Source organism: Gymnodraco acuticeps, unplaced genomic scaffold (assembly GCF_902827175.1).
Source record: "Gymnodraco acuticeps unplaced genomic scaffold, fGymAcu1.1, whole genome shotgun sequence".
Taxonomy (NCBI): Eukaryota; Metazoa; Chordata; class Actinopteri; order Perciformes; family Bathydraconidae; genus Gymnodraco; species Gymnodraco acuticeps.
Genome location: NW_022991458.1, coordinates 14,639 through 35,199, shown reverse-complemented (window position 1 = coordinate 35,199; position 20,561 = coordinate 14,639). Strand labels below are relative to the sequence as shown.

Sequence of the window (20,561 nt, the reverse complement as noted above, 5' to 3'; positions counted from 1 at the left end):
TGTCCCCATAAGGGAGGTGAGTCCCCACACGTGACTGTGTAAACAGATTTAGGTCCCCACAAGGATAGTAATGCTAGCCCACACACACACACGAACACACACACACACACACCTTGTTCCAGTTGGAGGAGGTGGCTACAGGGTCTTCAGCAGCTAATGCTATGCTGCTAGCTGCTATCACCAGCAGGATGCACGTCTCAAAGTAACGCAGATTCACCACGTAGTGACAGACCCGACGCACCCTGTGGAGACAAGAGGGGGGAGTATACATGTTATACGTGGACTATAATCATTCATATTCCCTTGGTGTTATAAGTCTGTACCCGTGGATAAACGTACGGGTTGTCAGGTTTGAAGATGAACATGCTGTCTGGAGTCACAACCGGCTTCGACTCCTCTTCCTCCTCCTTCTCTGATTTACAGTCAGGGTCCTTACTCTTCACTGGAGGAATATCAGGGGGGGAGACAAGGAGGTGAGGAGGAGATGGTACAGTGAAAGGATACTTTTCTCCATAGACTTACACTTAAAAGAACAATACTGATATACACCTGAACATCAGCAGGAGAGGACTCTTTAAAGTAGAGACACTACATACTGATATACACCTGAACATCAGCAGGAGAGGACTCTTTAAAGTAGAGACACTACATACTGATATACACCTGAACATCAGCAGGAGAGGACTCTTTAAAGTAGAGACACTACATACTGATATACAACCTGAACATCAGCAGGAGAGGACTCTTTAAAGTAGAGACACTACATACTGATATACACCTGAACATCAGCAGGAGAGGACTCTTTAAAGTAGAGACACTACATACTGATATACACCTGAACATCAGCAGGAGAGGACTCTTTAAAGTAGAGACACTACATACTGACATACACCTGAACATCAGCAGGTGAGGACTCTTTAAAGTAGAGACACTACATACTGATATACACCTGAACATCAGCAGGAGAGGACTCTTTAAAGTAGAGACACTACATACTGATATACACCTGAACATCAGCAGGAGAGGACTCTTTAAAGTAGAGACACTACATACTGATATACACCTGAACATCAGCAGGAGAGGACTCTTTAAAGTAGAGACACTACATACTGATATACACCTGAACATCAGCAGGAGAGGACTCTTTAAAGTAGAGACACTACATACTGATATACACCTGAACATCAGCAGGAGAGGACTCTTTAAAGTAGAGACACTACATACTGATATACACCTGAACATCAGCAGGAGAGGACTCTTTAAAGTAGAGACACTACATACTGATATACACCTGAACATCAGCAGGAGAGCACTCTTTAAAGTAGAGACACTACATACTGATATACACCTGAACATCAGCAGGAGAGGACTCTTTAAAGTAGAGACACTACATACTGATATACACCTGAACATCAGCAGGAGAGGACTCTTTAAAGTAGAGACACTACATACTGATATACACCTGAACATCAGCAGGAGAGCACTCTTTAAAGTAGAGACACTACATACTGATATACACCTGAACATCAGCAGGAGAGGACTCTTTAAAGTAGAGACACTACATACTGATATATACCTGAACATCAGCAGGAGAGGACTCTTTAAAGTAGAGACACTACATACTGATATACACCTGAACATCAGCAGGAGAGGACTCTTTAAAGTAGAGACACTACATACTGATATACACCTGAACATCAGCAGGAGAGGACTCTTTAAAGTAGAGACACTACATACTGATATACACCTGAACATCAGCAGGAGAGGACTCTTTAAGGTAGAGACTCTACATACTGATATACACCTGAACATCAGCAGGAGAGGACTCTTTAAAGTAGAGACACTACATACTGATATACACCTGAACATCAGCAGGAGAGGACTCTTTAAAGTAGAGACACTACATACTGATATACACCTGAACATCAGCAGGAGAGGACTCTTTAAAGTAGAGACACTACATACTGATATACACCTGAACATCAGCAGGAGAGGACTCTTTAAAGTAGAGACACTACATACTGATATACACCTGAACATCAGCAGGAGAGGACTCTTTAAAGTAGAGACACTACATACTGATATACACCTGAACATCAGCAGGAGAGGACTCTTTAAAGTAGAGACACTACATACTGATACACACCTGAACATCAGCAGGAGAGGACTCTTTAAAGTAGAGACACTACGTACTGATTTACACCTGAACATCAGCAGGAGAGGACTCTTTAAAGTAGAGACACTACATACTGGTACCTGTGATGGTGGATAGCTCCAGACAGGACTGAGCGTTGGGAACCTCGATGATCACACTGGTGCTGAGCGGACAATTCTCCTTCTCCGTCTCTTCTTCGTTTTTCTCTGGGACGACGGGAGGATCTGGATCTGATTTCTGAGGAGTTTCCTCCGTGTCTCCGATGTGGATCTGACTCTCCTGTGGGTCAGTGTGTCCTCCTTCTCCCAGACTGGAAATACAGAGAGAAAGTATTTAAGATACAGACAGAAGAACAGTGATATTATAACACTTAGGTCGGTGCTGTTAGTTGGTGACTGTATAGTCCAAAAGCTACAGGAACCACTATCATTGTATTTTTATTTTGTTTCTTTCCGTTAACTGTCAAATCGGAACTAAGTATTTTTTTGGACGTGTTTGTGTTTCTCTTATTTTCCTACGATGCTGTTATGATTGGCTGAGAATAAGAACATATGAAGGACAGACCATCTATTTCTATTTCTTTCTTTCTAGAAAGGAGCAGGTCATATCAGATCATTTCCTTCTCCCTGCTCCTTTTCGGGTACGGTGTGTTTATAGAGACATGTTTTGTAAATAATTGTTATACATTAAGTTGTGCATACCATGAACGGAACAAATACAAATGAAATTGATGCTTGAACATGGATTCATTCACTAAAGGAGGATCTAAATAATACTCTTACGGTTTCATTTTAACCCACAAATGCTAAATTGTATTCCAATTACCATTCGACGACCTGTGTGAATATATCTTTGTTATTCTCTTAACCTTAGACTGTAACTTTCTCTTGGGTATTCCCGAAGTCCTGTGATTACATCTATTTTAAAGTCTTGTATAATTCTTTTAGATCTCGAGGTAATTTAAAGTCAATGGCAGTGAACATAAATGTGACATCCTGTAGATAAATCTGACCGGAGGAACCTGCTAATTGAATATTTTCCATGTTTTCTACAATTGTATTGTGTGTTGTAAATTATATGAATGTAGAAGTCTGTATATAAGGATGTTAAAAATGTAAATAAAACATATTGTGGAACAACCTTTGACTCTAATATGTCGACAAAACTTGAATTTGCATCTCTTCTTCAATCATTACTTTCTTTCTTGACTTTCATTTAAAGGTCCCATGTCATGGCCATTTCCACTGATCATAATTCCATTGTTGAGGTCTACTAGAATAGATTTATATTGTGCAATTTTCCAAACTCACATTGGTTCCTCAAACAGCATCTCTGTAAACTACGTGTATTCACTGAATTTCACTCTATGCCTTTAACGGCTCGTTGTAGCTCCAATAGCTCCAGCCCCCACCCTCCCTGTGAGCACAGTGTGCTCCGATTGGTCGGGACGTTGTGAATCGCGCTGAGCTCCGTGGAGGTGTGATTTCCTTGTTTAGCGATACACAGCGAAACACAGCCAAACTCACGCTGAGCACACACAAAGTCACAGCCGAAGTAGAAACAATAAGTGTGGCTTGATATTGAGTAAGAAAAAGGTTGATAAACGCTGTGAGAATGGGTCTGCAGAGAGAATGGGTCTGCAGAGAGAATGGGTCTGCAGAGAGAATGGGTCTGCAGAGAGAATGGGTCTGCAGAGAGAATGGGTCTGCAGAGAGAATGGGTCTGCAGAGAGAATGGGTCTGTAGAGAGAATGGGTCTGCAGAGAGAATGGGTCTGCAGAGAGAATGGGTCTGCAGAGAGAATGGGTCTGCAGAGAGAATGGGTCTGCAGAGAGAATGGGTCTGCAGAGAGAATGGGTCTGCAGAGAGAATGGGTCTGCAGAGAGAATGGGTCTGCAGAGAGAATGGGTCTGTAGAGAGAATGGGTCTGCAGAGAGAATGGGTCTGCAGAGAGAATGGGTCTGCAGAGAGAACGGGTCTGCAGAGAGAATGGGTCTGCAGAGAGAATGGGTCTGCAGAGAGAATGGGTCTGCAGAGAGAATGGGTCTGCAGAGAGAATGGGTCTGCAGAGAGAATGGGTCTGCAGAGAGAACGGGTCTGTAGAGAGAATGGGTCTGCAGAGAGAATGGGTCTGCAGAGAGAATGGGTCTGCAGAGAGAATGGGTCTGTAGAGAGAATGGGTCTGCAGAGAGAATGGGTCTGCAGAGAGAATGGGTCTGCAGAGAGAACGGGTCTGCAGAGAGAATGGGTCTGCAGAGAGAATGGGTCTGCAGAGAGAATGGGTCTGCAGAGAGAATGGGTCTGCAGAGAGAAGGGTCTGCAGAGAGAACGGGTCTGTAGAGAGAAGGGTCTGCAGAGAGAATGGGTCTGCAGAGAGAATGGGTCTGCAGAGAGAAGGGTCTGCAGAGAGAATGGGTCTGCAGAGAGAATGGGTCTGCAGAGAGAATGGGTCTGCAGAGAGAAAGGTCTGTAGAGAGAATGGGTCTGCAGAGAGAATGGGTCTGCAGAGAGAATGGGTCTGCAGAGAGAACGGGTCTGCAGAGAGAATGGGTCTGCAGAGAGAACGGGTCTGCAGAGAGAATGGGTCTGCAGAGAGAATGGGTCTGCAGAGAGAATGGGTCTGTAGAGAGAATGGGTCTGCAGAGAGAATGGGTCTGCAGAGAGAACGGGTCTGCAGAGAGAACGGGTCTGCAGAGAGAATGGGTCTGCAGAGAGAATGGGTCTGCAGAGAGAATGGGTCTGCAGAGAGAATGGGTCTGCAGAGAGAATGGGTCTGCAGAGAGAATGGGTCTGCAGAGAGAAGGGTCTGCAGAGAGAATGGGTCTGCAGAGAGAACGGGTCTGCTGCAGAGAGAACGGGTCTGCAGAGAGAACGGGTCTGTAGAGAGAATGGGTCTGCAGAGAGAATGGGTCTGCAGAGAGAATGGGTCTGCAGAGAGAACGGGTCTGCAGAGAGAACGGGTCTGCAGAGAGAACGGGTCTGCAGAGAGAATGGGTCTGCAGAGAGAATGGGTCTGCAGAGAGAATGGGTCTGCAGAGAGAATGGGTCTGCAGAGAGAACGGGTCTGCAGAGAGATGGGTCTGCAGAGAGAATGGGTCTGCAGAGAGAATGGGTGTAGAGAGAATGGGTCTGCAGAGAGAACGGGTCTGCAGAGAGAACGGGTCTGTAGAGAGAATGGGTCTGCAGAGAGAATGGGTCTGCAGAGAGAATGGGTCTGCAGAGAGAATGGGTCTGCAGAGAGAATGGGTCTGCAGAGAGAATGGGTCTGCAGAGAGAATGGGTCTGCAGAGAGAATGGGTCTGCAGAGAGAATGGGTCTGCAGAGAGAATGGGTCGTAGAGAGAAGGGTCTGCAGAGAGAATGGGTCTGCAGAGAGAATGGGTCTGCAGAGAGAACGGGTCTGCAGAGAGTAGGGTCTGCAGAGAGAATGGGTCTGCAGAGAGAATGGGTCTGCAGAGAGAACGGGTCTGCAGAGAGAATGGGTCTGCAGAGAGAATGGGTCTGCAGAGAGAATGGGTCTGCAGAGAGAACGGGTCTGCAGAGAGAATGGGTCTGCAGAGAGAATGGGTCTGCAGAGAGAAGGGTCTGCAGAGAGAATGGGTCTGCAGAGAGAATGGGTCTGCAGAGAGAACGGGTCTGCAGAGAGAACGGGTCTGCAAGAGAATGGGTCTAGAGAGAATGGGTCTGCAGAGAGAATGGGTCTGCAGAGAGAATGGGTCTGCAGAGAGAATGGGTCTGCAGAGAGAATGGGTCTGCAGAGAGAAGGGTCTGCAGAGAGAATGGGTCTGCAGAGAGAATGGGTCTGCAGAGAGAATGGGTCTGTAGAGAGAAGGGTCTGCAGAGAGAATGGGTCTGCAGAGAGAATGGGTCTGCAGAGAGAATGGGTCTGCAGAGAGAATGGGTCTGCAGAGAGAATGGGTCTGCAGAGAGAATGGGTCTGCAGAGAGAGAACGGGTCTGCAGAGAGAACGGGTCTGCAGAGAGAATGGGTCTGCAGAGAACGGGTCTGCAGAGAGAATGGGTCTGCAGAGAGAATGGGTCTGCAGAGAGAATGGGTCTGCAGAGAGAATGGGTCTGCAGAGAGAATGGGTCTGCAGAGAGAATGGGTCTGCAGAGAGAACGGGTCTGCAGAGAGAATGGGTCTGCAGAGAGAATGGGTCTGCAGAGAGAATGGGTCTGCAGTGAGAATGGGTCTGCAGAGAGAATGGGTCTGCAGAGAGAATGGGTCTGCAGAGAGAAGGGTCTGCAGAGAGAATGGGTCTGCAGAGAGAACGGGTCTGCAGGTGAGAATGGGTCTGCAGAGAGAAGGGTCTGAGAGAGAATGGGTCTGCAGAGAGAATGGGTCTGCAGTGAGAATGGGTCTGCAGAGAGAATGGGTCTGCAGAGAGAATGGGTCTGCAGAGAGAACGGGTCTGCAGAGAGAATGGGTCTGCAGAGAGAATGGGTCTGCAGTGAGAATGGGTCTGCAGAGAGAATGGGTCTGCAGTGAGAATGGGTCTGCAGAGAGAATGGGTCTGCAGAGAGAATGGGTCTGCAGTGAGAATGGGTCTGCAGAGAGAATGGGTCTGCAGAGAGAATGGGTCTGCAGAGAGAACGGGTCTGCGGTGAGAATGGGTCAGCAGAGAGAATGGGTCTGCAGAGAGAACGCGTCAGCAGAGAGAATGGGTCTGCAGAGAGAATGGGTCTGCAGAGAGAATGGGTCTGTAGAGAGAATGGGTCTGCAGAGAGAATTTCGCCGCGATCCCAACTGTCTGTTATCAGCCTGCAGCCCGGGAGGAGAGATCAGCAGAGCTGCCTGCACTGAGTGTGTGAGGAAGTCCGTGGATTGGTCAATTTGGACCAATCCACGGGGGCTTAACGTAACGGCTCCGCGGACGTAACGTAACGGCTCCACGGATTGGTCCATTTTGTTCCGGGTACGGTTGACATCATGCGTACCCGGAAGAATCAAATGGACAGTGACGTATCTCCAACGAGGCGTTTTGGGGAGGTATTTTCTGTGTTAGAGTTTTACTCGCTACAGGGTGTACTTTGAGGGTTTTGACTCTGCAGACCGTTTACATGCATAAAACCTTCATAACACAAGGGGACGGGTAATAACCGGAAAAGCATGACATGGGACCTTTAACCTGTTTACCAATTCTAAAAAACCCGAATAAACACAAAACAACATGTTGGATGAGTATCTCAACCTCAGAGCACATTACAACAACTGTGAACACACACACACACACACACACACACACACACACACACACACACACACACACACACATACCATGTATACATCACTTCAGGGGACATTACATTGACTTACATGCATTTCCTGGAGACTTATCCTAACCTTAACCATAACCAACACATGCCTAACCCTAACCCATACCCTAACCCTAACCAAGTCTTCACCCTAAAATTAATTAAACTATTTACTAATATATATTTAGACTGTAAGTGTAAATATGCACATTGACATTGAATGTTATCTCGTTGCACTGTCACCGCTACTACCTCTGCTTTATTTTTTACTGCAGTGAGAGTTGCCAAAGACATTTTGTTTCGTACTTTGTATGATGACAATAAAGATATATTCTATTCTATTCTATCCTCTCACCTGCTCTCCTCAGGTTTGCACTCTTCTTTTTCCTCCATTTTGGTCTCCACCTCCTTCTCCCTCCACTCGCTCCGGATGTTTCCTCCTCTCTCTGCTGGCCGATCGACTCCCGGGTGATGATGCCTGACTCTTATTCTCTCCGTGATGCCTCCCCCTGCGACCCCTGACTCCTCCGTGACCTCCCATTTCGGGGGTCAACAAATCCAGGTTTTCAGGAGGTCTGAACTTCTTCACCGCTCTGTGTTGTCGCTCGCCGTTTAATCTGGGACTCCGGCGCTCGCTGTGAGTCGGATCAACGGTGAGTTTTTCGCTCTCAGTTACAGATTCAGCTTCAGATTCAGGTTTAGCAATAGGTGCTTCAGAAGGGGGATTATTTGTAGGATCTTCACCAGAAAGAGTGGCATCCAAAGGCATATCCAGAGACACAGAGGAGTTTGAAGCAGGGTTTTTGGACGGCGATGCTAAAGGGTCTTTTTTTAAACTCCCGGAAAGTGTGTTCTCCATGGTTTTTCGATGCAGTGACTGTGGATGTCCAGTAGGGGCAGCGTTGGAGTTTGGGTTTCCGTCCTTTTCCTCGTTTTGGCTGTTGAACAGAATCTCTCGACTGGACATCTGTCTGTGTCTCCTCAGCTGGCTGGTCCTCTGCTCCCACACCGACATGGTCATCCTCTTCCTCCTCTCCCTCCTGGACATGAAACAGTGAGAGGGGTTGAGAGGGAGGCCACGACCCTCCTCCAGACTGCAGGAGTAGGTGGGCCGGCTGCGGTGGATCGCTCGCTTCCTGTAGAGGTAGGGCCGCCTCCTCCTGCTACCACTGAGAAAAAGAAGAAGAAGAGGAACACATATCAGAGAAAATAAACATTTTATTATTAACAACACATTTACAAGGGACAGTTCTCCCGGAAATTTTAAATACATATTATTCCTCTCCCCTGTTTATCAATCTAGATAGAATTTCTGAAGTAAAAAGCTAATGTTGGGCTATAAAGGAACTACAGCACGGTCACATGACTTCACATCACCACCGCTAAGCTAAAGGAGGCTAATGTTGGGCCATAAAGAAACTACAGCACGGTCACATGACTTCACGTCACCACCGCTAAGCTAAAGGAGGCTAATGTTGGGCTATAAAGAAACTACAGCACGGTCACATGACTTCACGTCAGCACCGCTAAGCTAAAGGAGGCTAATGTTGGGCTATAAAGGAACTACAGCATGGTCACATGACTTCACGTCACCACCGCTAAGCTAAAGGTGGCTAATGTTGGGCCATAAAGAAACTACAGCACGGTCACATGACTTCACGTCACCACCGCTAAGCTAAAGGAGGCTAATGTTGGGCTATAAAGAAACTACAGCACGGTCACATGACTTCACGTCAGCACCGCTAAGCTAAAGGAGGCTAATGTTGGGCTATAAAGGAACTACAGCATGGTCACATGACTTCACGTCACCACCGCTAAGCTAAAGGTGGCTAATGTTGGGCTATAAAGAAACTACAGCACGGTCACATGACTTCACGTCACCACCGCTAAGCTAAAGGAGGCTAATGTTGTTCGTGATGACGTTTAGTCGTCTCATTTAGACACTTGTTAGCCAATTTCGCAATCAGCTATTTACACCAAATAGTGGATATTGATAAATAGCACAACAGGGAAGAGGACAAATATGTGCTTTTGATTTTAGGTTGAACTGTCCCTTGAATACACAGAAGTTTTATCTCTGGTTTATCTTTTATTTATTTATTTTAGTATGTATTGTTATTGAAAACATCTTTGTTTGCATGCTGTGAATCCTGAAAAGTCTCATTTGATTCAAAGTAAAGTTTCTGAATCTGTTTCGACTGATTTAAATTCTTCTAGGTTCCTTTTTCATTTGATAAAATACAATGAAATATACACATTAAAACCAAAGAAAACAATATCACAGTATGTGTGCTAACAATGCTTTTGTCTGATGCTCAACTTTAGGAGCTGTTTTAAATCAACAATAACAAATCACTGGATCGATGGAGATGTAAAGTGATAAATTAAGCAAGCCAGGAGTTGTTGTGAGACTGTGATAACAAAAGGAGTAAGATGCAGAGCGAAACCAGTGGGAGAGATATAAAGAAAAGTGGAATAAAATGAGGTTTGGACTGGAGGTACAGCACAGAATATGAATCAGGCTGAGCGACAGAGATACTTACTGGAGCGAGGACTCTTGTGTGGTCCGTGTTATCAATGAGCGATTGGTTGAAAACAAGACATTAGTGCTTTTGTGAGCAGAGACAAAACAGAACAGGAGACACACAGCAAAAGATCCGTGAAGATAAACACAAACAACACAACTCATTACAGGCTGATAACGCCATGTTGTTGAAAGGTAAAGGTGCTTTAATAGACTGCAAAATGCATCATTTGTATTGTATTCTACGGTGGCCGACGGGTGCAAAACGTGCTTCAACGGCCAAAACTCTTCCATACAAAAGCAAACAGACTCAAAGACAGTTTCTTCCCCAGAGCATCAGGAATTATTTCCTGAACTTTATTTTGTTATTATTTTATGAATGTATGAATGCTGCGTGTCGTTGTTGTTGTTGTCTTTCGTGTACTCTTCTTGTTGTACTTGTATAATGACAATAAATGCTTCTAATCTAATCATTAGGAGAAACACACAGTTATAAAATCACAAAACACACTCAAATGTAGACTTTAAAAACACAACGGAAACCAGGGGACACTAAAAAAGTGACGCGCACAGCTCGGAGATTATAAAGTTAACCAAGGGTGTTTCTCAATGTCGAGTCACTTGCTTCAGAAGCGAGGCAAGAATCCTTCCTGGCATTCGGAAAACAAAGAGTGGAACAGGCAAGCAAGTGTGCGTCATATGAGAGGCCCCGCCTTACATTTTCCGCCACAGATTTGGGGAAATTGGTCCGTTCGCAAAGCATTGTGGGGATTTTAAGACCGCAGAGTCTACACATGTGCAGCCTCTAAATGTCTCGCTACGAAGGACGCCGGGCTCGGTAGATTTCCAAGTATGCTGGACATTGGATCAGTCCTTCAGCGGTACTCCATGACGTAGTATGCTTGAAATAGTGGCTCTGGAGCAGCCTTCCTCGACATTGAGAAACACCCCAACTGTTTTTTTTTTGTTGCAGCGTTTCATTTATGCAGCGCTTTTTAGAAAACTCTGCGTATGTGTTAATAATAATATTGCATTTTATTTATAGAGTGCTTTTCTTGAAACTCAAAGCTGGTGCGGATGTTTCTTCGTTTGCATTAGTTTCGGCACATTTGTGATTTTATATTTGCATTGTTTTCGAAAGCGCAGCATGTTTCTCCTCATGATAATATTAGAATTACAGGAGAAGCATTTATTGTCAATATACAACAAGAAGAGTAAAGTTACTCCTTTTGAGGTGCCATCGAAACATTCAGAATAGACAACATACAACAAAGACACGCAGCATTCATACATTCATAAAATAATAACAAAATAAAGTGCAGGAAATAATTCATGATGCTCGGGGGAAGAAACTCTCTGAGTCTGTTTGTCTTTGCTTTTGTATGGAAGAGTTTTGGCCGTTGAAGCACGTTTTGAACCCGTCAGCCACCGTATAATTCAGTTATAAGATCACGTTTTATGTTGCGAGCTTATATTTCCACCTTGTTGAGACATTTGTAGTGAATAAAGTATGAATTTGAGGGTCTCTCGATGCTTTGCTGTGTGTCTCCACTGGAGCCAGGCGGCACATTGACAAACGAGATGGTAGCAGTATTAGAAACAACATTAATAAACATCAACAGGTAGAACAACATTGATAGGAAGACAGTTACTACAGTATGGTAGAAGGTAGACAGGTAGAAAAACACAGAGATGGGCTCCGTCAGCAAACACGGGAAAAAAGTAGATAAATATATTTTAGAAAAACCCTTTGAAACAGAACCAGCACAGTGGGATGCAGCTCTGCACACCGCCCTCTCCTCAGAGCAAACACAGCATTCATAAGACATGCTAACAGAGCTAAAGGAATGCATGTGCAGAGAATCAAGATATTACAGGGTTCAACATTAATGTGTTTTTTTACTCGCCTGGTTGGTCGAATAAGTCAAGAATCCACCTGTCCAATTTAACTTGCCCTTTCAAGTCGTTTTTTTTATTAGCAGTTATCAAACACTTATATATTTTTTTCAAAAATACATTTTAAAAGTCTGACATTTTTTCATAATTCTCACTTTTTTTTAAAGGATGAAGTTTGTACTTTTTTTTTTTTAATTCTGACTTTTTTTCTCAAAATACTCACTTTTTTCAAAATGCTCACTTTTTTTAAAATGCTCACTTTTTTCAATATTCTCGATTTCTTAAAAATGCTCACTTTTTGTTCAAAATACTCACTTTTTTCAATATTCTCATTTTTTTTCAAAATACTCACTTTTTTCAATATTCTCACTTTTTTCAAAATGCTCACTTTTTTCAATATTCTCACTTTTTTCAAAATTCTCACTTTTTGTTCAAAATGCTCACTTTTTTTCTAAAACTCTCGTATTCTAAATTCTCAATTTTTTCAAAATTCTCACTTTTTGTTCAAAATGCTCACTTTTTTCAATATTCTTGATTTCTTAAAAATTCTCACTTTATGTTCAAAATGCTCACTTTGTTCAATATTCTCACTTTTTTCTAAAACTCTCGTATTCTAAATTCTCAATTTTTTCAATATTCTCAATTTCTTCAAAATTCTCCCTTTTTCACATTTCTGACTTCTTTCCTTCAAAATTCCGTCTTTTTTCTCAAATTCGCTTTTTAATAATCCTCGCTTTTTTCAGAATTCACATTTATTCGGTGTCCCGCACTCAAGAGACTTTGGGGGAAAATATTACTACATTTATTTTTAAATTTTTTGTTACTTTACAAATTAAGATTGCATAAAAATGACAGATACAATAAAAAGTATCCCCTCAAGTCAATCATCTGATCCTTCAAACACGCAGATATTTCTCGCCCGTCTGGAAAATAATGAACAACTTCAGGCTTCCTTGCAATCCTTATTGTTGAGCCCTGTATTACTTCTACGATATTCCAACAGCATTTGGGAGAGGGTTGGAAGAAAAACTGTACACGTCTTGTACTGAAAAGCAGGCTGTGTGTAAGGTGTGTTTTTCTTCCCTTGGTCATGCTGATCGTATGCATGCGTTCTCAAAGTGAAACCAGTCTCCCGCATGCTGCATGTCTTTTTCTTTTAATGCTGTCATGCAAGTTTCTCAGAGGTCAACAGGAGTCAGGTCAGTCGGGGTTTCACAGCTGACCCTAAAGTTCAGTCTGATTCAGAGTCTGGTGCTTTCTGACAGGAGACTGCAGTTTCCCTTCTGCTCTGAACAGTAATATTGGGGATATTTGCACACAGGACTTTCACCACTGTGGTTCCTGCACGTTTCAAAGTATATCTGTTTAACCCTTAAACATATCTGTCCATATGTAACGAGAACTCTGAGGAGAAAGTCAGGATGAGCAAAACAAGACTGAAATTTAAAAATTACGAATTTGAGAAAAAAAGTCATAATTTTTATGAAAGTCAGACATTTGTAAAAATCGCAAAAATTATTGAAAAATCTGAAATGTGAAAAAAGTGAGAATTTTGAGAAACATTTGAGAATTGTTAAAAGAAGTCAGAATTTTAAAAAAAGTAGGAATGTTGTTAAAAAGTGAGAATTTGGAAAGAAGTCAAAAAATCTGAATTTTGAGAAAATGTCAAAACTTTGAAAAAGAGTGTATTTTGATCTTTTTTCTAAAATTATTTTTTTTAATTCATTTTTCTTTTAGATAGTCAGGGTTTTCAGAATAAGTCAGAAAAAAAGTCAGAATAAAAACAAAGTCTGTCTGTAAAGAAGATGATTAGGATTCAGGCAGTAGGCGTCATCGGTTCAGAGTTTAATGTGTTTCTGTCTTATTCTGTTGCTGCTACAACACCTGACTAATCAATACAGGTCATCTTATCATATGTGATGTCTCCATGATAAGGTAAAGAAAGAAAGACACAGAGCAAGAAGGTACGGTGATACAAATGTGAATTCTTCCACATGCCCATGCAACAAAATGCTTGTTTCTTCACACACACAGCGAGCACACAGAGTCCCACTCTGCTGCATGCACATGCACTTCAAACACCTTCAGCACGATCAGGCACTTTGCAATCAATCCCCGAGTAAGAAAACACAATCTACTCTGCAAACCTGAGGACCTGAGTGTTGAAAAGACAAGGTCACGTTATGAACATATTCCACCAGTGAGAACAGAACAGATCAAAGCCTGCACACATGAAGGTAACTGTTGTTTGTACGGGTAAGCAAAAGCAACGTTTTCATCACAGTAAGCAAAGCAGCCTGTGGACAAAGTGAGCTCCAATTCCCCGCAGATCCATTCAACAAGAAGTAATCAAAACAAAAGTGATCGAGACACTCTAAGGACAAACACCACCAAATTCAGAGACAGTTTGATCCCACAGGCAAAACACCTGGACTGTTGAAACAACATCCATAACATTCATCTGCTACTTAGTCATTATTTACCTAATATATCATTCCAATAACTTGCATATAGACTTTCACTTTTTTAAACTATTTTTCTTTTTGTATTTACTTTTTAATATTTACTTGCACTATATTTTTCTGCTTATCTGTATTATTGTGTTGCACTGTTGGAGAAGCCTGTGACCTAAGATTTCCATCGACATCACTACTCTGTAGCTATGTATGACGTATATAAAGAACCTCGAACCTTGAACCTAGGGAAGATTTCAGTGCCTGGGTTTACAGACGATCTCTTTGGAAATCAAGTTTTCTGGCAACGACAGAAAGCTTAACACGTCTGTAACAACTTGACACAACAACAATGAGTTTTCCTGACACTGTGCACCAGCAAGGACCAACAAGACGCCCCCAGGACCACATGTTTGAAAAGCCTAACTTCATACTGTTCATTCATTTCCATTTTGCAGCTGGAGAAAAGCGTCTATGTTTAGTTCAGAAGTCAGTAACACTGAGGTGATAGCAGCAGAACAGTGGGGGGTCTCTAATCTAAACGGCTAAAGTCAGTTTAACAGAACGAGTGAAGTCCTTCAGGTTATTATCCACCGACATCAGCGACACTCTCACCATGTCTAATCACAACTCAATGTATGTTATGTATTGTTATTATTATAAACAGCCTTGTTAGCGCACATCACGCTAATAACGGGGATTTCATGAGGAAATATGTGTAATGACAGCCTGCTACTCGTCTACCATCTATTTGTACACCATATACCTCACCAGATTACACCACGGTTAGGATGCTAATCTCTTATTGGTTTGTGTAGCGACCATTTTTACATAGTGTTGTCTTCATTTCGCCCTCCTTGGTTCACTCCATGTTTATTAGGACACTAACCTTGCCTCTATCGATGAGAGTAACACATGCGTCACTTCCGGGCGAAGTTACGGCCACACACGCTTTGGAAGGGAAAACATTCACTGTTTTTGGATTGGCGGTAAATACAGATTCTGAAGTTTTCAACAATCACATCAAAAAAACAAAAAAACTGCGCTTTTTTTTATCTACAAGAAGCCCAATTATGATGGTCAGAGAGGCCCACTATAGAAACATGTCACTGGACATCGATGATCTGCGTAGATTTATAGTTTAGTTGAAATAATGGATGTCTGGTCGTCTGTAGAGGAAGTAAAGAAACCGTAGTATGTGTTACTCTCATCTATGACAACATCCCAAACTCCTCCCGCTCCAAAGTGGAAACAGTAACCATGGAGACCTGAATTTGGAGCAGAGGCCGCAGAGAAAACCTCTCACTTAACATCAATCACTCTCACACACTGATCATCAGCAGGATGACCTTCAGCATCCTCTCAAAGCTGCTCTGCATCACGTGGAAATCTAAATCTGTGCAGGTCAGTCTTAAATAGACGAGGACGGAGGCATCGTAGAAATGTATCACAAGTGTGATTTAATTAAATATATGACACTGGAACTTCTGGTTGATTTTCTGACAGTTTTCACTTCTATGTAAACCTGTCACTCCCAGGCTTTTATCACACCTTAAATACAAAAGACTGGCCACCTTCTGTTCTGACCATTAGTTATCATACGGTCTATAACTAACATGTCAAAGTTTAACCCTATGTCCAGCCACCAATCGTCAGTACCCTGTAATGTAATCACTATGTAGCTGAGACTTTCTGTGTCTCTTCCCTAAATGAAGTCATTGTTTTTCTGTGTAACTGGGTCAGATTTCTTTAGCACACATTGGTGCAGGCTATCTGTCCTTCCAGCTGGGAAAATATAATATATAACTATTTATTAAAGGTCCCCTATTACACTGTTTCTCATCAATATATCACAGGTCTCAGATATATCCAGAGCCTGTCTCTGATTGGCTGAAACACCAAACAGATCATTGCAGCATTACCCATAATCCCCTCTGTTTCAGCCCTGTTTCCAAAGTGCTGATTCTCTGTCTGTTACTTTAGATGAAAATAAGGAGCCCCTCCCCACGCCCCTCTGAGAGATATTTGGTTACAAAGAACTCAAGAGGCGCTTTCACACCGGAGTACTTTTCCCACAAAGGTTCATGTGAACTTAGTTCATGTGAACTCTTTAGTTCTCATGAACTAAGTTCAGATCGCGTTCTCACCGGAATAAGTCCCTGGGGGAGGATTAGGCAAATGAAGCCGCTGACGTCACTTCTTCTTCTTCTGCTTTGGGTTTACTGGCAGGCCGCAAACCACTTCACGGCGTATACTGCCGCCCGGAGTCCCCGGCCGGAAGTCCCGGGCCGGAAGTCCCCGGAGTTGGGGACTGGCTTCAGTAGAAGCTGCTGGGACTCCTAGCAGCTTCTACTGAAGCCTTCCGAGTAAATCGCCAGAACGCCGACACCTCCTCATCTCCACCACTCCCATGTTTTATTTTGTGTTGCCATAAATTAGTCTCTCTGCGTTTCTGCGCTGGGCTAATGCTAATGCTAATAATGCTAATGCGAGGATAATAAAATGGCGGCGTCACAAAACTTTTTGGGAGTTTTACGGGGCGTGGTTTGCAATCCTTCCAGCCAATCAGACACAGGAACCTTTTTCTCCCACGAAAGTACCTGCTCTCTAGCAGGGACAGAAAAGGGGGTGAAAAGGTTCTCATGAACTAATTTGAGTTCCGGCTCTTTTTGGTGTGAACGCGACATTTCAGAACTATATCGGAACTAAAGTGGGAAAAGTACTGCGGTGTGAACGCGCCTAATGGAGCTCCAGGAGGACATTCAGGTGATAAGGGGGGGGGGGGGGTTACCTTGGTTGCTGATTGGCTAATGGTTACACAAGACAAAACATCGTTATGACATCATAAAGTGGCCAAAATCTGATCAGCTCATTTTCAGACAGGCTTTTATAGAAATGAGAAAAAGAGAAAGAATCTTTGTTCCTGAAACTTTCAGAGTCTCTTCACACAGAGTTGATGTAGAAGAGACAAGAAGAAGTGGATTTTGCATAATAGGTGACCTTTAAATAACACAACTTTGGTTTAAGCTTGTCTATTTGTTCTTTTCTTACTAGAAGGTGATTAAGTGTGGAATTTCCACCACAGAAGGAAGGAGGAGGTCAGGCAGGGAGAAAAGGAGATAAAAGAAGGACTTACTCTGAGGACATGAAGGAGGACAGCGGCCCGACTTCCTTCGCTTTCTGCAGAGCGTGTTTCTGATTAAACGCCGCCTCCGCCTCCTCTTCATCCTGATCAAAAAGAGGACAAAAGTGTGTTATGGCAATTATCAGAATCAGAATCAGGTTTATTAACAGGTAGGTCGACGCGCACGAGGAATTTAATCTGGTGTTGTGGTGCACATTTTAAATTATGGAGAGCAGTATCAATAAAGAGTATCGATGAATACTGGTATTGATAAAACCCTAAGTGGGACTATTTGATTTTATTCATCCTTGATCCACACGGTTCCGTCGCGTTGAAGCTTGCCGGTGGGCGTGTCTGAAGCTCGACCAACAACCAATCACAGTAATCTCCCGCCCCGGATACACAAGCACGCGGTTTGATTGGCTAGTGCTTGTACTGGCATATGATTTGATTGGCTGGCGCTTCCGTCGACGCTTGAAAAGCTGAAATGTACTCAACTTTCGAAGCGAGCAACGGAGGCAAAGCGACGGAACCACAATGCAGTTCGGCAAAGCGAGACGTCACCCCATTCAAAGTGAATGGGCAGCGTCTGCGTTTGCGTAGACAGCAGCTGATTTTAAGTTGCTACGACAAGTGACTGAACATCTGTGAGTTTAAATAATGAAACAGAATCATCATGGAGACGAGAGCCAGGGCTGGACACGCTGGAGTGGGTTCACCAACAGAATCAGAGCACTTTGTATTACCTTGGTGAGTTCTTGTGCGTTGGCGAGGTTATCCACAGCGATGGCCAAGAACACATTCAGCAGAGTGTCTGTTCACACGTTCAGGACTCAGCAAAGTGCAACCAGAGAACCCTTGAAATACAGACTGACTCAACACCACTGACACTCCTTTAGAGCAGGGGTTCCCAACCTTTTTTCCCTAGAGCCCCCCCAAATGACTCCTGTTGGAAGTTGCGCCACACACACACACAAGGGGGGGGGGGGGCAACAGCGGTAATTAAAGTTTAAAAGTCTCAAAATGCAACAACTACTGTCACAAACTGGATGAATGTGAAGTATGTTGTTAAAGGAGGATGAAAGCGTAATCAAGGAGCACTATTGATGGTTATTGGACTCAGGATTCATTCATTTGGATTCCCGCTGAATGAAGAAATTAAAGGACGGCGGAAGTGGAAACAATTCACAAAGGGATTAAACTGTTTAAAACACATGCTCAAAGTAAGCCGGATTTTGCCGATGTGTTTATGTGGATTCAAAAGTCCGATCTGATCGGAGCGACTGTGACAAATAATCGGCATGGACAATGACTATGTTCTAAAAATGCGCTTATCCAGAAAAGCCCGGTTTGGACACTTTACGGGCAGAAGAAACATTTCTATAGAAAGAATTATACATGTCTGTCTTTTTATGTCTTTAATACTAACTTGAATTTTTATTTTAATTAATTAATTTAGAGACAAGGCTTTTAGTGACAATCATGTATTGCTTTACAATTATATGTAAAAAATTAAAATAAGTCTGAATATGATATTTGGCCTCAAATCATCTGAGGCCTGGCGCCCCCCCTGCGATCTTTGGCACCCAAAGCGCCCCCCAGGTTGGGAACCACTGCTCTCGAGAGGAACGATAAGTTCAAATACTAACCCCCTGTATGAAGAGAAATGTCTATTCCACTTTTACAAAAAGCCTTTCCAGCTCACTTTTTCACACAATTCATTTTAAATCTTCATCTTAAAGCTATATATCAGGCATGGATTAAATCTGCAGATGCTACGGGTTAAGATCAGAACAAACTTCTCTGTGGATGTGAGATCATTAAAGTCTAAATGTGGCTGGCAACACACTAAGTTAAACTGTTTTTTAGCCATCTGCTGGAAATGCCTTTATAACTCAATAATGTGATTGAAGGATACAGTTTCCAAACAGTGTGAGCACGATGAAGTAGATGGAGGACCACATGCCGGACTTCACTCCTCCCTGAGAGCGAATCCCGTTATACATCACCTCGTTCCAGTCCTCTCCAGTGAGGATCTGAACGCACGCACGCGCACACACACACACACACACACACACACACACACACACACACACACACACACACACACACACACACACACACACACACACACACACACACATACACACACACACACACACACACACACATTACAAGAGAGACCTACATAAAATAGCCTGTTTTGAATGTTATATTTAACATGCAAGTTGGTCACCAAGAAGGGACAAGAGAAAAATACAATTTCAATCGGGGACTCGAGGGCTATTTTATATAATAAATATTGTTTTGAAACCACTTTTTCTACAACTGTACTTACATTTTGTTTTTAAGACATGGATATTTAACAGAAAATGTCCTCCAATCCTGGACATCATTAATCACTGTCATTAAAATGTGTTAATTACAGAGCAAAACATCTTCAGGTGTTTTTAACTTCCACACCTGAAAGACGGTCATGATGGCGGCAGGAAACGTGTCAAAGTTGGTCGGGGTGTAGTCCTCGAAGATGAACCTGCGAGGAAACACACACACACACACACACACACACACACACACACACACACACACACACATTGGCAAAAGATGCTACCTTACAGTACATCGAGAGGTAATATCATGGTAGTATGGTAGTACAGTATGACTAACATCAGTTTTATTTATCAGATGTGTGTGTGTGTGTGTGTGTGTGTGTGTGTGTGTGTGTGTGTGTGATCAGATGTGTGTGTTTTTTTAAATATAAGATGTGTGTGTGTTATTAGATGTGTGCGTGTGTGTTTCTATATCTGAAGTGTGTGTGTGTGTGTGTGTGTGTGTGTGTGTGTGTGTGTGTGTGTGTGTGTGTGTGTGTGTGTGTGTGTGTGTGTGTGTGTGTGTGCGTGTGATCAGATGTGTGTGTTTTTTTTTATATAAGATGTGTGTGTGTTATTAGATGTGTGCGTGTGTGTTTCTATATCTGAAGTGTGTGTGTGTGTCAGTGCCGACGGTCTGTGTGAACGCCGCTCTGCAGTTTAATGCAGGGCCGTAGCTACATTTTTAACGGGCCTAAGAAGATATTCAAAATGATTAACTTTGAATTAATGAACTGCTTGTTTCGTTGCTGGAGAAGCTTTTGGACATAGTGTAGGTTTGTTTCTA

At 43.0% G+C, this 20,561-nt stretch overlaps 1 protein-coding gene across 1 annotated transcript in view; it reads right to left on the bottom strand.

The window, feature by feature from the left end:
* The window catches only part of LOC117532976 (voltage-dependent R-type calcium channel subunit alpha-1E-like), a gene marked incomplete at both ends in the record, with an annotated part of 58,796 nt that overhangs the window by 24,620 nt on the left and 13,615 nt on the right, over positions 1–20,561 (bottom strand). The window contains 9 exon segments of the mRNA XM_034196598.1: positions 113–242; positions 340–442; positions 2,257–2,465; positions 7,728–7,822; positions 7,824–8,577; positions 17,418–17,509; positions 18,152–18,219; positions 19,324–19,441; positions 19,869–19,938. Of these exon segments, the coding sequence (XP_034052489.1) occupies positions 113–242; positions 340–442; positions 2,257–2,465; positions 7,728–7,822; positions 7,824–8,577; positions 17,418–17,509; positions 18,152–18,219; positions 19,324–19,441; positions 19,869–19,938 (1,639 nt within the window).